Source organism: Micrasema longulum, unplaced genomic scaffold (genome assembly GCF_059751315.1).
Source record: "Micrasema longulum isolate JH-2025_06_02 unplaced genomic scaffold, ASM5975131v1 h1tg003386l, whole genome shotgun sequence".
In the NCBI taxonomy this organism is placed as follows: domain Eukaryota; kingdom Metazoa; phylum Arthropoda; class Insecta; order Trichoptera; family Brachycentridae; genus Micrasema; species Micrasema longulum.
The window spans coordinates 12,698-37,500 of record NW_028280454.1 but is presented as its reverse complement, the minus strand read 5'-3'; the positions used below and the strand labels follow the sequence as shown (position 1 = coordinate 37,500).

At 32.1% G+C, this 24,803-nt stretch overlaps 2 protein-coding genes across 2 annotated transcripts in view; both read left to right on the top strand.

The window, feature by feature from the left end:
* LOC148270811 (uncharacterized) overlaps positions 1-1,200 on the top strand; it is a 9,175-nt gene extending 7,975 nt beyond the window's left edge. The window contains exon 3 of the mRNA XM_088242177.1: positions 626-1,200. Within this exon, the coding sequence (XP_088098303.1) occupies positions 626-740 (115 nt within the window). The 3' untranslated portion in view covers positions 741-1,200. The remainder of the gene's footprint in view (positions 1-625) is intronic.
* An 8,596-nt stretch (positions 1,201-9,796) lies between these two features.
* Positions 9,797-23,046, top strand: LOC148270810 (puromycin-sensitive aminopeptidase-like protein). Its single transcript, XM_088242178.1, has 3 exons — positions 9,797-9,829; positions 13,152-13,512; positions 22,687-23,046. The coding sequence occupies exons 2-3, from the start codon at positions 13,291-13,293 to the stop codon at positions 23,044-23,046; spliced, it is 582 nt and encodes a 193-aa protein (XP_088098304.1). The 5' UTR covers positions 9,797-9,829; positions 13,152-13,290.
* The last annotated feature ends 1,757 nt before the right edge of the window (positions 23,047-24,803 follow it).

Genomic DNA, 24,803 nt, shown 5'->3' with positions numbered 1-24,803 from the left:
CAAGAATTATATTAATTTTGTATATTTGTGTATATTATGATAGCATTAAGTGCACATAATGTGTTAGATGAATTGGTAAAAATTTAGTTACGTTTTTGTTTTGTTTAAACACTTTATGTTGTAAACCACTAACACACCACATACAATGTTTCTCGCTTTATAGAGTTGTGTTTTTCATGCTCAATTTGTAGTACAATCCACAAATTCATGAATTGTGGTGTCAAACATTTATGAATATTTTCATAATGTAATATTTCGAAGTGCTATTTTGTTCGTTCTGATTTAGTTTTTGATTCTTTTTTATCTTCGGTGCAAGAAAGTTAAAGTCTGATAAATACATAATTATTCAATCAAACTTTTCATAAAATAAAAGCAAATACACATAACTTACAACTATAATATAAAATAACTATCCCATGCAATTTATCAACAAATTGTTCTCCTAGCATAAATCGCAGACCACTGTTACCAAGAATTAATTTTATCATATGTTAATATGCTTCAGCCAAATTTTGATTTCTTTATTCTAACCTTTCTCATATCATTTAGTTATTCCACCTCGGTTGAAAAATGTGTCAATCTTATTTTCGTAATTATTGTTATTAAAAACAGTCGTTTGTTTCAGGAATAGTAACGCCTTTAAAAGTAGGAGTGAAGAGAAAATGGCAGGCATACATTATGGATATCACGGAAGCGGAATGGAAGAGTATGGAGCTTATGTCAATAGAAAGTTGAATTAAAGTATAATTTGAAAAAGAAAAACTGTAATTAATCTAAATTTAATGGCGTCACTCGAATATAAAACGATTTAAGTTTTGGTTTCCCAAGAGACAGGTGCTATCATCTAACGGCCGCCATGTAGCGGTGGATGACGTAATTAAAACGTCTGTACAAACCGGATAGCGTAGATTTCCCAGAGAGCGTCAAACGTCAAGCAGCGGTGCCGTGATTTGCACGACGCTTGTCATTGCGGGTTTTATAAGGTTGAAATATATATATTTAACTTCTTACATAATGTGAATTGTACAATGGTGGGCTTATTGCCAAATGGTAAGTCTTTCATCCAGCAAATAAAATAAAATAAATATTTAGATCATTCAATTTACAAAACATATTCGATAGACAATAATAATTTAAAAAGCTTAAGGTATACAAAAATTAAAACGACTGTATTTATATAAAAATTGCCTTAAATCAAAACTATTTTTCAATGGGGAAAAGGAATAAAGAGGAAAGAGGAAAGGAGGAGAGATTAAGGAAGAGAAAGGAAATGTTTCTAAAGACGTGATTTAAACAGAGATACTTTACTTTTATACCGTTACTTTTTTTATTTAGCGGTGACAATTTTTGTCTCTGAAAATGATTTCAAAGTGGTCTCAGTATTTCCAGCCATCGCTCAAACAGGGGTGAATAAATTCACCCTACAGTGGTTTGAAAAAAAATACCTGAATAAGGAACAATAAGATTTAAATAGTAGTGGAACAAGAATAAAAAAATATTAAGTAAAGAAACTTAAAATGCCATCTACCCCATTTCGTCAGGGTAAGATGCCATAAAGTAAAACATACTAAGACTTGAAGCAGAGGTCACAAGTATCCGGATTGGATGTGCATGTTTTATGGAGCCATTTTTTACATCAAACATAAGATATCCAATCAACGTTGGGATCATTTTTGTCAAAACAGTTCCCTTCGCAAATAGCACAATCGTTACCTGTTTCTCCTTCACTCACTTCATCATCAGAAAGACGGATAATTTAAGACATTTGAGAATCAGAATCTGTACTAATTGATGCTCGTTTCTTTTGTGGTTTTTTAACCACATATTTTCCTTTCAATTTGTTTTCCTTCGATATCCCCTTCTTTAGTATTGTCTTCTTACCTTTGTTTCCTTTACCATATATTTTTGTTTTTTTATTTGGCGTATTTCCAGGGATGTTATATCCGTTGATGATGTTTTTAGTGGATTAAATATGACAGGAATTGGTAAAATGTCCTCGAAAGATGCAGTGGACGATGAATAATGAATCATGAGAATGTCTAAATTCGAAGATTGTTGAGGTGAATCGATTGATAAACGACTGTCTGCAATTGCCAATGCGTAATCGGGTATTGCCATTGGATCGTAGGGAAATATTCCACATGCTTTAAATCCTACAGCTCTATTATTTACAGAAGTTGCTTGACTTTAAGTCTCGTTTAGTAGTGATGGAAACTAGTATCTAGTTATTTTACGACCAGGGTGGTTACGAATCCAAGAAACGCACGCTTTATTACAATATGATTTTAAGGGCTTAAAAAAAGACCAATTAAGTGGTTGCAACTACTGTGTTGTATGACTTGGCAAACATATCACAATTATTTCACTATTGGCATAAAATAAATCTAACAAATTAACGTCACTAACATGAGACGAGTGACCATAAAAAAATAGTATCGCCTGTTGATCCCGATTCTAAACAAGGTGGTAAAACGGCGTACAAGTGTCCTAAGTGGAATGTTATGACGTTTTGATATCATTGACACTTTCCGCTTTATTTGTCATATCTTTAAAAGCAAGTTTAAGGCTGTTTTCCGTCGATAAGGCTCTGGAAAATGTTCTAATATACGTCCTTATTGTTATCGGTCTTAAATAAAAATAATGTAATTTTATTTAACTAATAAACTTTGTTTAATATAATATAAAGAGATACAATAAGTGTTTACTGACATTTGAACAAACTATTTATTCAAAATGGCATCTTCCCCCAGTAATGAGGGAAGATGCTAAACTCATCAATTAATCCCAGGAGCACACAACATAACTCCAAACATCAAAATCTTTTACGCATAGCATGTTATTATGAAATGAATCTTACCTAAATAGTAATAAAAATACATTCTACATAATACCAGTCAATTAAAATTATGTTTAAATATATAGATAACCAAAAAAGGGGTACATACCTCGTTTTTTCAGAACATTTTCTTTAAAATACATTAAATAGTTCTGTAATTTGACACATGCGTCTGGCTACTAATTGGTGACTACTAAAACGGTCATTACAGTGACATTTAGTGATGAGGGAAATAATTAGGTGAGCTTGAGCGTCTGCCCCCATTAGGCATCTTCCTCCGCATTACCTTATTTATTTTATTTTTTATTTTAAAAAAAATAAAATTTTCTTCTTTTATTTAGGAAACAAAAAGTACAGTTGCATAGTTTTATATTTTACACAGTTAGACTTAACTCTAATGGACCAGTGAATTTTTATATTATAAAGTAATTATATGTAAGGTTATTAATTAAAGTACAAAAAAGAGAAGAAAAGAAACATTAATAGCAGTTGTTTTAAAATTAAAATTAAAGTATAAAAACGAAGAAAATTTGTAAAAGTAATTAAAAGTTAAGAATTAAAATAAAGAATGAAAAACATGCTCAGATGTTAAAATAATAATAAAATTTTTTAAAAGGGAAAAACATAAATATACACATACCTATTTTAAGGGATTCAAAGATATGATAAATTTAAGTCAATTTAAAAATATCTTCAAAATTAAAAAAGCAACATTTTAGTAAGAGCAGCAATATATTGATTTTATAAACATTTACAATATAAGTGATTAAAAGTAGTTTAAAAGTATAAAAACAAGTCAATACAGCAGAGAAAAAAGAAAGAATAACAGGTAAAGCAAGTCATATTTAAAAAAAATTAAAAGCAATATAAAAAGAAGATTTTCTACCAAAAGCTTGTTGATAAAATTTCATTAAGGCGATTTTAGCAGTAATACAAATTTCAGTGGAAAAAATTGATTAAAATTAGCAATACAAATGTATGTAATGTGAAGTGATGTAAGAGAAAAAGGGATCAACAGGAGTTTTATTCAAAAGCTTTCAATACACTATTTTTAAATAATTGTAATCCTGTATAATAGATATCTATATGGTTAAAAAACACGATCTATGTAAAAACGAATTCTGACAATAGTTCGTATTGACGCTAGGTATTCTAAAGGTTGGGTGATTTCGTAGGTCACGTGATGGACAGTTAATTTGAATTTTATTTAGGAGCTGGGACGAATCAGCTAGACTATTTATAATTTTGTTGAGGAAAGTAAGTTCTATTTATGTTCTCTTTTTTTCAAGGTTAATAAGTTTGTGAAAACGTGCAGATAAGTCATAATTTGGAAATATAAAAGAGCATCGGAAATTCAAATGTTTTGAAAATGTGTGCTGTACTTTCTCCAGCCTGTCAGTATAAGTAATGTATTGTGGATTCCAAATGATAGACGCAAATTCAAAATGAGTTCTTATATAGCTATGATAAAGATTTTTTATTGTTAGATCATTTTTAAAAGGCTTAGATACGCGTATAATAAAACCTAACATTTTAATATGCTTTTTCAATAATTTTATCAATATGTGATTGAAAGGTCATTTTTGGGTCCAGAACTACACATAGATCTCGTATTTCTTGGACACGGTGCAAAACTGTACCCGATATGGAATACGAATAATTTATCGGATTTTTTATTTTCGTAAAGGTAATTGTTTTGCATTTAAGCGGATTTAATATTAGCTGATTATTTAAACAATAAGTATGGAAGTTTTCAAGATCTTCTTGCATATCAAGACAATCTTGTAGGGAAGTAACTTTCTTGTATATTTTTGTGTCATCGGCAAATATTTTGTATGCGGAAAATTTAAAGGCGTTACCCATATCATTAATATAAAGAATAAACAATAATGGACCCAAGTGGGATCCCTGGGGTACACCGGAATAGCATTGTTTAAATGAAGACTAATAGTTTGATAGTGCAAGTGATTGGGGGCGATACCTTAAATAAGATTTAATCCAACGTAGTAGATTACCTTGAAAGCCATAGCATTTGAATTTATGAAGAAGGATTTTGTGATTGATTTTGTCAAAAGCCTTGTTAAAGTCTGTATACTGAGCATCGACCTGATGTCGGCCGCCCATTACGTTTAGAACCCTATCTGTAAATTCAGCTAGATTCGTAGATACATTTCGCATTTTAAAGAAACCGTGTTGGTTCGGATCAATGAAGTGCTTCACTGCTGGAGAAATTTGTTCAGTGATAATTTTTTTCATTCATTTGCTAAAAACTGAAATTTTAGATATGGGTATATCATTTTCAATATTGTGTAGATCACCAGTTTTATAGACAGGAGTGATGTGAGATTTCTTTCAGCACATTAAAAATTTACCTTCTTTTAATTGTAGATGATATTTACAACAAATTTCAAAAGAAAACATAATTAAAACAAGTTTGTGACAAATGAGCTATTAGGTAGTATCTGATAGTGAGTTATTTACAACTCATTGAAAATGGCCCTCAAAATTAAATACATAACGTAAATATTTTTTTTAAAAGGCGTTACTTGGGGTTTACATCACTAGGACAACGATGTAAATAGATGAAGGTTAATATTAAAAATAATATTATGTTATGCACCTTGTTCAAAGGAACCTTAATCATAATTACTCATCTGAAGCTCTTTTACTGCTCACAGGATAATGGATTTTAATCAAAAGAGTAATTAAATGCTATATTGAATACGACACCCTTTCACTATCTTTGCCTTTGTATACATAAAATGGAAAATCAGTAATTAAGTTTGAAACGAAAATATTTAAGAGGTGATTCAGCTAAACTTATATAGGTAGGTGCTTAAGTTTTATAATTCATTGGGTTATATAATTATAAGCTAAAATATTTTAAAAAATAAATGGGGGAGTGCAATACTATGCTTTCCATATACATTTTTTTAAATACATCCTTCCCCGGGGGTGTAGTGAAATCTTTTGTTAAAATGAAATGGTTGGTTTGATTTACCGCAGTTTCGTTGCAAGGTAGCGTGAAATTAAATGAAAGATTTACTTAAATTGTTCTGAGATTTAATAGATAATATAATGAATACAAATATAAAAAGATGTGATTAAATTAAGTACAACACTGAATGAATTAACCGTAATACGAATTCACATGATGTCTGTATTTGTAAGTTTTAAAGAGAGAGAGAGAGAGCAAAATCCAACTGAACCGAAGCAGACCGAGGACACGCAGATTCTGGCGAGCTTCGATCGTGCCGATGTCGTGCAGTTCCGGTGTGTCTTTTGCGGTGTTGCTAGTGGAAAAAATACAGTGAAAATGCGTGCCCATAGGGGCTTTGTTCAGATTTAAACTAAATTTAGTTTTTTAAATTTAGTTCGAATCATGAAATTTATATTTTTTTTACAATCTGACGTCCCTGCGACTTATTTTTAATAAGTTTGATTTAAGACAAAAAATGCTGGGAAAGTTTTGACTTGAAAGTATCATTATATAGAATGACGTATCTAATGTTCACGTCACTAAGACTTATGGTTTCAAAGAAGTTCTTGTGACGGACCAATAAACAAACACTTTTGCATTTTCTGTTTTTATAATATATGTCTGCTGCCAAAATATTTATTTATGTATACCTACTACATAAAAGTATTTTTTCTTTGGTGTATTGTTACGATATGGCATAAAAAAATGGTAGTTGTAGGGAACCGGTGACGGTGTTCACGTAAAATTTGTGAACGTCTACGTAATAATAAAAATACTAAACTCTAAGTAATACAGAATTTGTGCGTATTTTTTCATGGACTGAAAATGTATGATCTGTTAACCAATGCAGTAGAACACCGTTTAACGGAGCTCTAGTCGAATCGAAAGTAGAAGTTTTCAATTTTAAATGTGTAATTAATTTTGCTGGACATGTAAAATAAGTTTTATCCCCCCCTGCAAGGCTTTAATCTAAGGTCCATTGTTATTCTCAATTTTCATAAATAATATTAAAAATGTCATTTTGAACTCGCGTTTTCTGTTGTTTGCAGATGACTTAAAACTATTCTTAAAGGTGACAACTTTTTATGATTTTCGTCTTCTGCAAGCGGATATATATATATATATATAAATATATATATATAGTACAATTTATATAGCGCCATTTTTGTAAAAATCACCTCAAGGGCGCTGTACAATAAATAAATAGCCCACCACGTCTTGCAGCTACAGAGCGCATGGACGGTTGGGATTCTTGTTCCTCGTCTCCAATTATGATATACAGGAGCTAGATTACAGCACGTCTTGCAGCTACAGAGCGCATAGACAATAAGAAATCTAGCCCCTATTTACATTTTTTATTTTTTATTTGACAATAAAGTTTAGAGATTTAGTGATATTTAAACAAAATATATAAAAAACAAATTTATAAAAATAAATGTTAGATAACAAGTCTTGCAGCTACTGAGCGCATGGACTGTTGGAATTCTAGACCTCATTTACTAAATTTGGATATTTGATAGTTGATAACATTTACCTATTGAAGCTAGATTACTAATCGTCTTGCAGCTACAAAATGCATGGACAAGTGAAATTCTGGCAACTTAAAATTATCAATAAATTTACAAAAACGAACATTGAGCATCATAGTAAATTTGTAAAGTGTTCGTGCTAAAAAGTAAACTACAAAAAACTAAACAGATAAAGCACTTCAACACTATGGATAGCATAACAGATAAAAATATCCGAAGGGTAGCTTTCGTAAATGTTCGGTAGTCACTAGTCACTGTCGCAGTATCGCAAAAGTGTAAACACGTGTTGTTTGCTAAATTCCTAAGATGGTCCGGTCCACGTGTAGTTGCGGATATATCTAATATATCTGAATGGGGGAGGCGAAATAAACTTAGGTTTAATGTTTCCAAGTGTTCGGTCACGTCCTTCACTAGGCCCCAAATAACGATACTTTTTGCTACAAAATGAATGACCAGAATCTGACACGAACATCGAATGTTAAGGATCTGGGCGTAAGATTTGTGAGCACCCTGACATTTCATGAACACATAGATACAATCAGTAGTAATGCATTGAAGATGTTAGGATTTGTTCTGCGTACTTCCAAGGTTTTTGAAAATACCCGCGTACTGAGAACTCTTTTCAACTCCTTGGTGCGAAGTAGAGTCGAGAGTGGCTCGATGATTTGGGGGCCACACGAACTGAAGTACTCTCTTATGATAGAGAAAATCCAAAAGAAGTTTCTGAGATATCTCTACGTGAGAGAGTGCGGGTATTATCTTTGGCTCTACTTGACCGAGTTTCTCCAGGGTATGCTTGTCTACAACAGTTTAAAGACTAGAAAGAATGTGTATTTGACTTCACATTTTTATCGATTATTGCACGGTGTGATCGATAATTCTGAGATTATTATGAGCATTGGTTTGTATGTTCCTGATAATTACCCAAGACAGCGTCAGCTTAGATGGTTTCATATTCCGATATACAGGACCAACCTGCTGATGGTCATGCCTGTTGGAAGGGCTACTGCTATGCTTAACAACATTGCTCTGGATGTTGATCTGTTCCATGTATCTGCAGGGGTTTGCCGGAGCAGGATTCTCTTACCATTTTGACGAGAGTCTCTTTATATATTTTTTCCTTTTAATAATATGTACGCATTAAATTTTAGTTTGTAATGTATATAATATTTCAAATAAATTAATTGAATAGAATTTCAATCCGATTCCAATTCGCTGAATTATTTCAAAAGCAATAAATTCTGGCTCTATTAATTCCGGATAATTGAAATTTTTGCTGTATAAATAAACAATTGGTTACATACTGGGTGAGGTTATATTATTTTAAAGTCTATTACCGATATTTCCTTACAAGGTATTTATTTTTTAATCCTTCTACTGAATTCATAAAATTACGCATGTTAGCTTCCATACACTTTTTGCAATAATTATTGCTCTTGACTCATGTTTGTATGTAGTAGATTGTAACAACTTGAATTAAAATGATGCAGACATACATCTCTCTAATCAACAATACTCCGAAATTCCCTAAATACATTTTTATGAACCGACCAATTTCTTGTAATTTATTTATTTAATTAATTTTACATACGCTCAAGGGGCATTTATAAAAATAATATAGTTAAGTACAAACATAGTAATTAATAATTTTAAAAACAAACAACACTTCTTTTTGTTTACATGTAGAAACAAAAAAAGCATGCCGCTATGTAAAATTAAAAGTGAAAAAACAGAAAAAACAGAAAAACATGCTGAGGATGAAAGAAAAATTTTTGAATTAAAAAGAAAATTATAAATAACCTGTTAAAAGTTTAAACAAACAAAAAATGTATTAAAAAATTAATATAAAAAATTAAATTTAATTTACAGTAAGGATATAAGATAATAATGTATAACATATGGTACACATATTAAAAATATTTGAAAAATTAATTTCAGAAAGAGATAAGAAAATAATAATATCCATCAATAACAGAGAAAGAATTGCATCAAAAAGAAAGTTTTATAACGACTTTAATAATTAGTTTAATAAACAATCCATTTAAGAACGTTTTATTGTGAATAATTGTTGTATTAAAAATGTCTATATCATATCTCCGTCTATATCACAATAATGTGTTATTGTTCCAAAATAAGAAAAATAAAATAGAAGTCCGACGTAATAAATAAATTATTTATCTTGTTCGCTTTCATGCGATTTATTACAGCTGTCATAACTAATATTTTTATCGGATATTCGAAATCCGCGATAAGGCGAATTTTCGCAAAAGTAGGTAACATGTGTGTGGTTTCATCCAAGGCTTAGAGCCATTGATCGAACATAATGCGTGGCTACTATATCTTGTGATTGATACAATTATTACGAGGCTTGATTGATGTCGGAACAACCTGATAGATAATTTTCTTTCCATATTTTTTTCCAGTAGATCACTGTTGAAAAGGTTGTCAGTGCGAACGGTGGGGTGCGATAAAGGCTTGTGTGAAGTTATCTAAAAATCATTATTAGTGAATTTTAATTTGTGCTGTCCGTGCTAATTAATTGAATAATTGATTGAGGTGCTATCTATTTGGTGTTCTTATAAATTATATTGAATTACACTGTATATTAGGATATTCACGAACATGAAAAATCCAATCGTCGGTTTGCAATCAAAACGTTTTTTAAATAAATGGTAGCAGTTATCGATTAATACCCTAAACTTGTTGTAACAGAGTGGGAAAACATTTTTTAGAAGGGAATATGGAAGTCTAGGCATTTACAGGGCTCATGACCTGCTGTTTGCTGGTTAAAGTGGCCACTTTACATACTATGCAACATTCAGCATTCTGTGAATCTCATTCATTTACCATGTTTAAACATCCACATTTTCCTAACTCTCCCGTCTGTTGACTTTTGTGAAGCAAATGGGTGGAAACCTTTGTAATATAGGTGAAATTCATCCGGCTGAATTATTTCACCCGCTAGGCAGCGCTTGAAAATAATTTTTCTTTAGTCAACAGATGGAAGAGCTTGGAAAATGTGGATGTTTTAACATAAGCAGAATGGTGAATATTACACAGTGTGTAAAGTGGCCACTACTAGCTTATGACAGGGGCTGGCGGGAGAGCGGCTGTTAGGGGCGCAGCCCTCAGGAGGGTGCACTTTGTGGATCCACAGACTTCTTTTCTCTTCCTCTAAAAGTCTTGGGGGATGGATGCAAATTTTAAATCGTACCTGGGACGCCCATGACCTCTAGCTACGACGCTGATAGAAGTGAATAAAAATCAAGATTTTGTGTTGCCAATTTAAATAAAATGCCAAAAAAAATATATTTTAAAGTACTGCATATTAGGTATTACAATAAGTTTGTTTGTTGATTGAAAAATACAGTTGAAATATTGTGCTGGCAAATTAATTTGTCTGTAGCCGCTTTCATCAAGAAACATTTGGAGCAGACTAAGCACCTTACGGTGGAACCAGCTTTTTTAGTTTTTTAGCCATGAGATACGAGTCATCAGAAGTTGTGCATTTTCCTACAATTCGTCAGTTCAATAGTATTTAAACGAATTCGGACTAAACATATTTCCTAGCAATATAAGTAGGTAGGGCCGAGGCGTGTTGAACCACTTGCTAATTTGGTTGCTTAATTGCTAGTTTCTATAGATGGCAGCATTCTTGTTTATATGTATAATTTACTTACCAAGCCTAGTTTCATAAACGTGTAATTTCAACGTAAAAAGATAATGGTGTTTTTTGATTTTAGAATAGGAACAAGAAATAACACACATATTAATATTTCCAACAAAGTGTCAGCTGGTTCAACACGCCCCATATGCGCATTGAACTTGCATACGGGTCGAGTTGAACCGCTGTTGTAAAACGTGTAAAAATGATTCGTAAGAATCATATCAATCGGGAATGGAATAAATATACTACATACTTGAATTTCGAATACTATATCAAACACTTTATATTTTGAATACAAACAAATGTACAGGTTAAATTAATATCATAAATCTATAAAAAATGTAAACATAGTAGGGCCTGCCGTCTAACTATAAGTATTCACTAAATTATACTGTAATAAAGCGACGACGGTTTAAATATTTATATGAAACAACAAGCATGTTATTATTTAGAACCGATTTTAAGAATGTCTAATTCATCAATGAAAATCAAACCGTGGCTTGTTTTCTAACCATACAGCAACGCGTTCCAAAGATGGTGCAAGCTGCAACGCACCCCTATGTTCAAAACACCCCGGTCTACCCAACTCTTGTTTTCTTTAAGTTGTGTTTTAGATTCCTTTTCCATACGTCAAAACCTAAAATAAATAAAAAAAAAATAAAGTTGCGCGTACTGAAATAATAATTATGAATGTCACATTTATTTATTTTATTAAGAATTAAGTAATCAGATAAATTTTGAATTTTCAAAACGGTATTGACGATATCGCGTAGTGCTTTTTAAATTTTATTTTATGTAAAAATCACATCCATATATATTGAAATGTAAATACAAATGTGTATAATTATGGGTAGGAAAATATTTTTCATAATCTTATCGGAATTACAGTGAGTGTCTTTTATCTATTGGATATGATGATTAAAAATGATAACCGTTAAAAGGGTCACACTGAATGTTAGCACTTAGATAAGATGTAAAATATATATGAAAAAAAAAACAGAGATGTGAGAGTAAAACTTTACTAAAATGATGAATGTGACGTAGCAAGTATTTGCCTTGACCAGCCAAAGTAGACAGGCCATGAGTTATTTTACCCTTAATAAGAAAGATTTTTTGTCTCGATTACCCATTTTAAAAAATAATAAACTGTGGTAGACTGAGCTACCAGTATAGGTTTATTACGATACTCTTGAGACATAAGACTTATTATTAATACAAAATTATAGAAATTAAAGACTTCGATTCCTGTAACAGAGATATGCGTTTCGGTTATTTAAAAGAAGTAGCAGTTACAGTTGCCGTTTTACAAATTAATCTTAGAAAGGTTTCTAGATAAAAGTTTCGAACAGCGTTGGCAAAAAATCTGGTACAGGCAATTGCTGAAACAGTTTCACAAAAATACATTAAACTGTTATTTGTAAAGATCTTCACTACGCTACTCTAAATCGTTATTTTGTGAGATCATTTCGGCAGAATAACCATTTTAGAAAAACTGTTTTTTTTTTTACTTTCTCTAGAATGTACCCCTTTATTGTGGGTGTCCTATAAAGCGTTACACGCAGACTTATATTTATCAAGATTTATCCACCAGCAAGCCACATAAAGTGGCTTGATGGGATTTTTGTTTTTGTAATTTTTTTTTATTTAAAACAATAAAATGCTAAAAGTGTACAAAATTATATTAATGTGAATAAATAAAATAAAAAAGATTAACACATTACGACAGAAATTGAGAACATTTTAGAGAAGGAATATAATTCTAAGCATTTACAGCAGCTATTCAAGTAAAAACTGTTTTACTTTTCCATAAAAACAAGTATTTATTAAAAGAAAACAATAGCCATTATAACAAAAAAATTCCATGATTACAAATAAACCAAAATTATAGGCCATTGGAAGTTTTTTTTATATATTACTAGATACGGTGCTGAAAAATAAGAAATAAAGTATAAAAAGCCCGTATCATTCCACTCGTAAAAAAAGTATCACAATAATAATGAAATAAAAAAAGAGATTTATGTGTTTTCAAAATTAGGCCGGCGATTCGGTTTATAGAGGTGAATAAAAAAATGTCAATGCTGGCGCTCTCCGAGATAATACTTACTTTGCCATATTTTAACAATTGTGTTTATTTTATAGATTCATGGTTTTAACTCAGCACAAGACCAGACGTCTTATAGAGTTACACAATTTTATTGTATTTATCTAAAGTTACGCGAAACTCTAAAATGAAATAAAATCATACAGATTTTAGTAAATACTCCAGCTAACAGTCACGATGATAAGAAACGTGATACAATGGATGTTAGAAAATAAAGCAGTGACAATTTTGAGTGTGTTGCTGTTCTCGTTCTTTGTGGCCACAATCGCTGTGGCAGTGGAAAAGGCGAATAAGGAAGATGAACTTAACCTCTGCCTGAAGAAGCTTCATGATGCTACAACTACAACTACCACGACAGCACCCCCCACAGAAGCTCCTACTACTACTGAACCAAATAAAGTAAGCATTATTTCACTATGCAATAAATTTATGGGATTAAAGTAAAATAAATTCTCTATAAAATGAGGCAAAGATTGAATTTTATTTTGATAAATCTGAAAGAATATGTTCCAAAAAATTACCCTTTGAATACATGTCACCATTGCCGATAATGATAGGGCCTGCATAAATGAGTAGAATAATTATATGGCCGTTTTCACACATGCCACGCAAAATCCATAGGCCCCAATAAAATGCAGTGCTTTAGCTGAGCAAAATTATGAGTTATGCCAGTGGCCGGCAAACCGCGGCTCGCGAGCTGCATGTGGCTCTTTAGCCACTCGAGTGTGGCTCACACAGCCTAAGGTTCAATTTTCGCGTATATTGTCAACGGTCCTATGGAATAACTTTTAGGATTATTGTCACTGAAAGGTCAAACACGTGGTGAAGATATTGTAAATGCTGTCATTAAATGCACAGAGAAAACATCATCGTAAACTCGATAAAATTGTTTCAATTTCAACAGGCCAAAAAGTATTACCGGAGTGAGAAAAGGTTTTATTTCTATTTTGAAGTCGAAAATTTATCACGAGATACTCGTTTACCATTGCATCATTTACCAAGAAGTACTTTTTGTGTAGACATTTCTAGAAATAAATGGAATGATTTGCAATTGGTAATCAAGATTGTCAACATTGACTCACGCACGGAAGGTTCCGGGTTCGATTCCCGGTGAGAACACAAAAAATTAAAATGTGATTTTTCTCAAGCCTGGGTGCTCTGTGATGTAATTCACCACTGTAATTAGGCCTCCTGACCTGTTGTGGTGCAAAAAAAAATGTAAAAAATTTAATAAATTGTACAATAGCTTAAGTTTTTATCTTCGCCAATATTTTTTTTTTCTTAAAATAGAGAGTGAATACGCAAATTTTCTGCTATAATGAGGTTTGTTGGTTTTCAGAAGAAATGTTTTAAAACGAAAATAAATTTGGCTCTCAAAAGAGTTCTTAATTGTTGTACTGCTGATCTTTGGCTCTTCTGACAAATGAGTTTGCCGACCACTGAGTTATGCTATTAGGACAAAAAAATAGGTTTTCATCTTTCTTGTATCTGCGGTGCCTCGGAAGTACTTATCGGCAACTGTCAAGAAATAGAGCAACAGACAACAAACACCACGGGTTGGCAACCCAAAGGATCAGTGACACAGGTATACAAATAAAAGCACCGACGCACTAAAGCTAGGGTTTCCTAGGACAGCGGCGCCGTATCTTAACGGCCGTAGTGAACGGTGATGCGGTGGACAGCCGTCGTAACGGTGACGAGAGAGTGGTTTCCTAGGAAAACGATGTTGATAACACCGTTAAAAATAAAACCCACCTCTAGTCACCACTACGTCGGCTGTCCACCGCATCACCGTTTACTACGACCGTTAAGATACGGGCACCGCTGTCCTAGGAAACCCTAGCTTAATCGCTTCTTCTCTCCTCCACCTTTGCAGCTCGCCACCTACAACCGAGATCCAAGATCTTTGCACTTCGAAATTATTATCAACCGCGTAGTAAAACTATATAAATTCTAACTTCACTGCTCGTTTGTATTACGAAAATATATTAAATAACCAATCTCGTTCATTTTTATTGTATTTTATTTACTTAATCTTTAAAAAATTGTGTTGAAACTCACGTAAGTACTGACTTTCATTTTGTTACAAAGTGTAAAGCAACCCTTTGAAGAGCAAAGTGGGCCGCGCGTGAAATGTTGGCTGGAGGATGTCTTCCTACACCCACATTTTAGACTAAAAACATCTGCGTGTAGCGTATACACGCTGACCTACCCACTGAGCCAGTAGGGTCGACAATAAAATTAGCTGATAGCTAATGAATGATCTTCACCATAATTGGTGACCACTACAACTGCTAATTCCGACAACATTCCCCACATATTCTCTTTGAATTCTGCGACATTGGCTTTTCGAGGAATGGTAGCCTAGTTTTTAAACATTTGATTAGGTCGAGTTTTGATTGATTCTGGTTAAATCATTCGGGAAATATTCGTTTATATTTTGTAATACATTAAAAATATAAATTGCTTAACTGTAATATTTGCATCCTTTGTCATTTACTTTATCTGTTTGTATATTAATTCATTGATTTATTTAAAAAACAAAAAGGTTTAAAAATACTGCGTGTCCTCGAAAGATATGGTTTTGATGCCATCACAGAGCGGATATTTTCTGTTGTTTTAAAAAAAACCACCTGCTTCTAGAATTAGTTTGCTGTAGGAACATAGGATCACATATGTTGATTGAAGGAAATTAATTGTAGATACAATTTAAGATCCTACGTACCTGAGCAGTAGAAAAAAGCATCTTATTTTGCATGTAGAAAATGTTTGAGGACTATTAACATTTAATGTTTATGACTTCGTTCGTTACCTACACTGCGAGTTTAGTTACTAAGCCCTAAGCACTAAGCCATCTATTGATAAATATTGATAATTTCAGCATTCTACAATTCGATATTATCAAACTTATAAAGTCAAGATGCAAACCAACAATAATGACACATTTTATAGACGCAAACCATAGTAGGCACAATCAATCAATGTGGCGCCTACAGTTTTCACATAAAATTTAAAGAATAATCAACGACAGGTGACTTTTTGATGAAATTAGTTTGTTAGATTAAAATTGGTTTCATTACTTTTACGATATCGTCGAACTCGTAAAGTTTTAAACTTTTTTATGCTGTGTCCTTTAAGTGTGTGTGCTCATAATATTTTATCTTTTAAAATACCTACGTCAGTAAATTACGAGCATTTTACGAATAAATTACGTATTTAAATTGTTATATTCATTTCATCATCATCATCAACATTCCCACTTTCGTACTTAATAGTGCATGGGGCCCTGAACTCAAATATTTAAACAGAGTATCCCGATCATTTATTTGTTACACGAAGGTAAGGTGATCAGTCTGAACCACAAAAAAATTACAGACACAAGAATCGGACGTGTATTTGCTATTTGTCGGATCCGACAGTCTGATTAGATAATCTGAATATTCGATGTGTGTCATGTGTCATATGCGCGTGTCCGCTTCGTGGTCTAGTCATCAGCGCGTTTACTTACCACGCAAGAGGTTTCTTGTTCAATTCTCGATAAGATTGTCATTTAATACATATTATTGTAAACTCTTAAAAGTCTGTGGTAAATAATCCCTTTGCGCAAGATTATGTAACGTCGTGTTACCACTAGTAAAAGACGGAATATTCTAAAGTTCAAACATTTGAAAAAAAAACACGGAGACATACTGTTTAATAATTTATTTTCCATAATTTATGCAAATAAATATATAACTAAGCCCTGTTATAGCAAAATAAAAATAAAATTCATAAATACGCTTCATATATTACGAGCGTGCGTCCCCCGTCACTGTCATCAACCGACTGAATCGTTTTAATATAACACCCGCCACAGAACAGCGTCTCTGTCTTCCTTGTTATGAGTTATATCTATCAGATGTGTTGCTGAATAAGCGGACATTCATTCTTAGCGTAGCAAGGATAAATATTTTTTGTATTAATCTCCAATAACATCCAGCAGAATTATACAAATTTTGCTGTCCAAATCCGGTGTGAAAATGTCCACTTGAAAATTGCAAAAAATACGAGTCCATTATTTAAAAAGATAGATAGATAAATCAAGTCTTGTATTCTATGTCAAATAGTATTACATCACATCCACACAAGAATTAATGACCCTTTAAGTCTCTGTTTTAGAGGCGTTTCAGGAGGTGAGAAAGAGAGGATGCGATATGAAGTTATGAAAAATTCGCCACAATACCTAGACTAATTGAGAAAAATCTTTCTTGAAATCTAATCCACGACGCACAGTGTTCAGTTTCATACAAGCTAGACGTTAAAAATTCTAAAATCTCTCGAAACCTACTTGTGCGATGTATTTCATTCTGCCCTGATAAAAAAAATGTGTTTTTTTTTTTAAATACGCGATAGTTCGCTAAAACGAATATATTAAATTCTTAAGAAATTGCCATCTACAAAAAGGAATATGTTTGAAGCGTGACATGTTTTTTTAAGCTGAAATTAATTCACTATTATACTCTGCCACAAAATTATTTCGCTTCGATTAACTCTTTAATGTTAAAAAATCTCTTGCCTGAAAATCGTGTTCGTCGTGTCTGAAAAATAAAAATAAAAATATGGTTTATTTTGTTATTTTTAAATATTTTTCATATCCTTTTTAATTTGTAGTTTATCATAATTTTTATACTACTTTTGTAAATAATGTTATAGTTTAAAATATAAAAACGTCTTTAAATAAATATTATTATCTGCATGTCCCTAAATGAGTTTTTTTTTAAAAACTCCTTGGGAATATTATATAAAATTATGTGTAATATGTTTTAAATTCAATAAAAATAAAAAAAGTGGTGCTAGGTTTTGCGAGATAAATAAAAGAATAGATTTAATTGAAAATTAGTTTCTGTATATTACACAATTTTTTTAAAAAACGCAATTTTTTGTATTATCGAGAAAAAAAATGTTTTCATTAAAAAAAAAATTACTTTGAAAAGTATATACTATTGTTTTTTTTACATACTAGTTTTTTATATGTAATTTTTTTGTTTTCTTACAATAAACATAATAATAAAACAGAGTATTAAAAAATAAAGCATAATTACATATCAACGAAATACATATTAACAGAAAAATAGTAAACAAAAAAATCCCAAAAAAGCATGGCCTGTTCGTGGGTATACAAGAAAATGTTAATGAATTTTTGCTCCTATAATAAACAATGGACAGTTATAATATTTTTGTATAACGTAAGAAAGAAAAAATAAAACATTCCGTAAAAGATAATATGGTATATTTTTTATAGTAATTAAAAAAGGAAATAAAAAATATTTTTAAAAAAACACAAAAATATTATTTGTATGAAGCGAAACAGTGCGCGGCGCCTTTCTCAGCAATATTTCATGGATAAGGTAGACAGGAAAATCTGAAAACAGTCAAATGAAGGTAAAACGATCAGTGTTACGCGTCTGGTGCCAATACCAAGATATGTCGCTTCTTGCTGGGCTGTCTGCGAGTGCGATACCCTACCCTAACGACACCATCATGTTACAACTTGCATCTATCTTGGTATTGGCACCAGACGCGTAACACTGATCGTTTTACCTTCATTTTACTGTTTTAAGAATTTCCCGTCTTAACCATTAACCAACTGTACAATAAATGTATACTTGCATTTATACACAAAAACATACACATGCAGAAATTTACCGACCACTCACACCACACTAGAACTGTCACAAACAAATCCCTCATTGTCCCCAAACTAAGGACCACATCGGCCCAGTGCTGCCACTTCTGTGATGGAATAAAACTATACAACCAACTTTCTACATCGATTAGAGTTATAAAACCACTTCAATTTTTTCAAGAACTGTGGACATGTGCACAATGCCCTTATAACATAGTTTTTTTATTATTTTATTTTATTTTATAAACATAAACGGCAAATCTGCCTTTTACAAACATTTCTAATATTAACATATTTGGCTTAATATATATATATTTTTTTAAACATGAATTACCTTATACCCAAGATTTATAAATAAAAAAAATTAACCAAAAATTATGCAAGATTTATATTTAAAAAAATAACCTAATAATCATACAGCATATTCAGTAGAAAGTTTAAATAATAAAACATTCAACAATAAAACAACAAGAAAATCGTAGGTACTGTTTCACACATCATGTATACATTTTTAATGTAGATATGTGTGTGTGATTATGTACTTATGATTATGTATATGATTATGTATATTATTATATACTTGTGAGAAGTATGGTGAGCGGTGATAGCGGGGTGGTCCGCTGTCATTCGGGTGAATATGTTGGATATGAGCTTTCTATACAAAATTGTTTATAACATAATTGATAGCCCAGAAATTGTTAGAGGCATTTCATATCGAGTCCCTGTCCGTAGAACTCGTCAATCTGTACTCTTCGACATTCCTAACTCAATGACTAATTATTTAAAAAATAGCACTCTACGAAGAATACAGATTACCTATAATGACAGTTTTAGTGACATCGACATACTACATTGTAAATACCATATTTTTATCAGATTAGTTAAAGACATTTTAAATTTATCTCTTGCTTAACTTTTAACTTTTATTTTGATTTTTAAATTTGTCTTTCAATTTTAACTTTTTAATTTTAATTCTTAATTTTAACTTTTAATTTAAACTTTCCATTTTGATTTTAACTTTTGCTTTTAATTTTAAACATTTGATTTCAACTCTTAATTTATACTTACCTACATCTACTACCTGCACCGAATAATTTATTGTTGGTTGTGATTTTTTTACAATTAAATTTAAATGTTCACGGAAGCAGAGAGAGAGGGAGGAAAGTAGATTAGCTTTACAATGTCTTCTCCTTTTTATGAACTTTTTATGTACTATTTTTATTTTTACTTTTTTAGAATTAAAGTATTTTTTCCCTCTCCTCCTGCATTCATTAGTGTGAAATCTGTAATTGGTCTTACTTTTTTCAATTGTTCTATTGTACCTTGTTTTATATAAAGACTGTATGATTTCATTAATAAATAAATATAAAAATATTTAAGCGAGTGACCGTGGGTCGCCTTGCTGTCGCTTCTTGCTGAGCTGTCTGCGGGTGCGATACTTTACCCTTACCACACCATCATCTTACATCTTCCATCTATCTTGACGCGGGTTTACCTACATAGATAGATGCAACATTTTTTTTATTTATTTATTTATTAACGGACATGTATACAATTTATAGGGTTTAAATATTACAATAAAAGAATAGTTTGAAACAATAAAAAAAAAAGAAAAGAAGCATTGACCAACATAAGGGACATCAAGACAAGATCTGGACTATTTATTTAGTGCTCGCTTAAATCGTTGTAAACTTAAACTAAAAAAGTCCAGATCTTGTCTCGAGTTAACAATACGACAAAGACGGGTCATTGGAGAATTAAGGCCATAGTTTAAGGCCATAATTTTTCAGTAAGCTGCTTGTTGTATGCTGACGATGCAGTTCTGTTAGCAAGCAGCAAGGCTGATTTGCAGCAAATAGTCTCTAGAATGTATGATGTATGCCTGGAGAGCGAATTGGCGATGAACGAAAGTAAGTCAAAAGTGATGGTATTTGAAAGGGATAGTGAGGTTACTGACTGCATAATAAATGTAAACAACGAATGTCTCGAGCAAGTAGAAGAATTTGTGTATCTGGGAAGCATGTTTTCAAGAGATGGAAGAGTAGAAAAAGATGTTGAAAGAAGAGTGAATGCGGGCAACAAAATGAACGGAGCACTAAGCACAGTAATTTCTAATAAAAATATGTCAATCGAAGCTAAACTGGCAGTGCACAACGGAGTTTTAGTCCCAACACTTATGTATGGAAGTGAAACATGGAACTGGCAGAGGAAGGATGAAAGCCGAGTGAACGCGGTTGAAATGCGATCTCTTAGACGAATGTGTGGGAAATCAATGTATGACAGGGTTACGAATGATGAAATCAGGCGAGAGTGTAAATCTGAGACAAGTATAATTGATAAGATTAAGAAAGGGTCTCTGAGATGGTTTGGTCACGTAGAACGAATGGACGACGAGAGAATGGTAAAACAAGTATATATGGCAAAAATTAACGGCAACGTTAGACGAGGACGACCAAGGAAGACGTGGCATGATCAGATAAACCAAAATCTTAAGTCTGGTCATGTCAAAAGCAGACAGAACCGAAGGGCATGTATGACAAGATGTATGAATGTGGAAGAGGCTAGGATTGTATGCCAGGATAGATGTGTGTGGCGGTCCATTCTCTCTGCCTACCCCTACGGGGAAATGGCGTGATGGTAGTAGTAGTAGTAGTAGTAGTAGTAGTTTGTTCTATGCTGATCGATGAACAGTACTTCATTGTTTCTCAATCTACGAGTCGGAATATTGAATTCTACTTGTCAACATGGAATGGAACATCGGAATACGATTTAGTATGCCGAATATTTATATTGAATCAATTTTAGTTCTACGTTTTTGTTGACTAGAAATATATAACATTGACTCTTTTTCAGCATAAGAATAATTATCTCTCTCTAGTCCGAGCATCCACGCTATTTTTCGAAGCAAACTACGTTGGACTGATTCAATGTGATTTATGCGATTGACATAGAATTTTAGTATAAGCTTAGTATAAGTATAAGTTTAGTATAAGCTTAGTCGAGTGGATCGAAATAGTCTCCCAAGATGAACGGGTTACGCTACGATTGATTTACCGATGATAGACCATTAAATTCTGAAAGAAATTATGCTGATATATGTATGTTATGTTTGATTTAAATTATTTATTGACAATTCTTGATGAATTTTATCTTAAGTGTAGCTACATTTAAAAATAGGTTGAAAAATATACAATACGCAATATTTCAACGAAATAGTGTGGGACAAGTTATTAAAACCCGAAGATGCCCATTAGGGGGTGAAAGCGCTAATTGGTCGAACAAATAAGTGGAAGTGTACCAAGTATATTTAATTATAGTCCTTAAAATTTAGCTTGATTAAAATGACAGCTGTCAAACTAATGTCAATAGTGATGGGAAATTACTGACCAGTGATCATGTACCGATCAAATCGATTTTATCAGTTTTTTCAGGCAAACATGAAACTCTGTTTCCGAAAATTGATATAAAAACGCAAGAACAAGCCTGTTATAGTGAAATTATTACAATTATTCACTAAAAAATAAGACATTTATACTTTTTTCGTGAACATTATCAAATGAATTATTTTTTTATTCGATCAATTTATATTGATCAATTTGTCCCATTGCAAAATGATGTTACCTTGTAAGAACGTCGTTAATAATTAGGTTTAGTTTAGTTTTAAAGCTGATTTTATATATTTATGTTGATTTATATGTCAAGCATTGTATTAAAAAAATAAATTAACATGCCAAATACGAATGATTTTTCGTGCGTCAATATAAATCACTCCTTAGACGTTACTACAAATTTACGGCGTCGCTTTTTCTGACAACTGTCATTCTAATCATACTACATTTTAAGGACTATAGTAACTTATATGTAAATATAAGTTATTACATCATTAATATATGTTATGTTTGTTTCAGAATGAATCCCACTACAGGTTGCCTATTGAAATCGTTCCTTCAAAATACGACATTAAATTGCAACCTGATTTGAAAAACAATACGTTTGAAGGAGTGATAGATATTTTCGCAACAGTGAAAGTTGCAGCGAACAAAATAGTACTTCACAGTAATAATTTGGAAATCGATTCATTGACCTTAATCAAAGGCACTGCTAATATTATCACAACCCACAAGTTGTTCGAGGACGACAGAGAATTTCTGGAAATCACACCAGACAAGACGCTGGAAGCCGGAGAATACAAAATCACTATTAAATATAATGGAAGATTAGATGGGATCATTGGATTTTATTCCAGTACTGTGGACGGAACTAAGTAAGTACCCAATGACATATTTTAAAAAATTTATAGGAAGTCATCTTCATTAGATCGGGATTAAGTTTTTTATAATTGTCAGAATAATAAATAGCTCCCGATTATTCGGACCAAAGTCAGCTACAGTTTACAGCAGTGGCTCTGACCTTTTTGAAGTTAGGGAGCACTTTTAAACATAAGGAAAATTCGCGGTACACCAAAACTAAATATTATTTTTTTATTTTGAAAATAAAACTGATTATTAAAATAATAGTAGCAAACGTAGTAAACTACAGACAAGTAAAAAATTACATTCATTTAAAAAATATATAAAAACATAAATACTCCAGTGAAACTTTTTGTGGCGAAAATGATTTAATGTGACACCTGAGCTTGTCGGCTCTTACAAATATCAGCAATATAAGGTCAAAAATTTAAAACAGCTACTCTCATTTTTTCATCCTAATTGCTAAGTTTTTCGCGTTTCTTCGTTTTAATATTCGTTAATATCGAGAAACTTAGCTCACACAAATATGAGGTTGAAAACTGTTATATTTAAAAATATTTAAAAAAGCACTTATGTTTAAAACAGCATACACACACCACTATCAAAATAAACACACGAAAGATAATTTAATCCCAGGGTCTGTCTATTAGCTTTATAAGGTGGCCTTCGTGGTGAAGTGGTCAAGACGCTTGACTCACAGACGGAAGGTTCCGGGTTCGATTCCCGGTGAGAACACAAAAATGAAAAAATGTGATTTTTCTCAAGCCTGGGTGTTCTGTAATGTAATTCACCACTGTAATTGGGCCTCCTGGCCTGTTGTGATGCAAAAATAATAATAAAATAATAATAAAATTAAAATAAAAAAAATTAAAAAATGTATAAATGAAAATTTAAAAAAATATTCTATTTTAAATATAGAAATAACGCAAGGGAAATCCCCTGCGTGGAAGTGCCAGTAACTAGAAACCGAGCAACGGTTCTCGATAGACTACTTGACCGCTGGCGCTGTTGTGAGGTGAGCGCACACAACTTCACTTTGCAAGGCTGCTGCCTTCTAGCCATTATATCTGCAACTCAAATCGCACAGTAAATGAGTCAACATTAAATTTTGGTTTTCATAATTTCGCGGAGCACTTGCAACAAGCTCGCGGAGCACCAGTGGTCCGCGGTGCACCGGTTAAGAACCACTAGTTTACAGAAATACAACGGGTCGTAGGTACTCAGGTTGAGAATTGCAAGCGCAGTAGCACGTTTGTTGTTAGACCAAAAATCTGGGTTTAATCGGGTTGTGGTCCTGTGGCTAGTGTCTCGGACTCACGGACCAAAGGTCTGTGGTTCGAATCCCACTCTACCCCAACTTTATTCCATTTTCTAATAGTGAGTTTTTACAACTCGTTGAAAATGGCCCTCAAAATTAAATATTTGAGTAAATCATAAGAACGCAAATATTTCTCTTAAAATTTTTTTTTTTTTTTTTTAAACCAAACAATTTTTTTTAACGCTATAGTTCTAAGCAATAGAGCGAAAAGGCATCTCCATAAGCGGGAGCGAATTCACTTTAATATATAATATACTCTGAGCTATAGTTTGTGTTATTTTTTTATTTATGGTTTCATATATAATTTACCGTGGGTTTAATCAGTAGTAAAAGTATAAATTCATATATCGAGGCTATACTGACAGAATGCATGAAGTCAAGTATTTGTAATTTTTTTGAAATAGGTGCAAGATGTTGACAAAAAATTTTATAATATGCCTAGAATAAAAATCAGTCT

Coding starts and splice junctions, on each gene's coding strand:
- LOC148270810 (XM_088242178.1), top strand. CDS start 13,291: ATGATAAGAAACGTGATACAATGGATGTTAGAAAATAAAGCAGTGACA. Junction 13,513..22,686: donor CTACTACTGAACCAAATAAA/GTAAGCATTATT, acceptor TGTTTGTTTCAG/AATGAATCCCACTACAGGTT.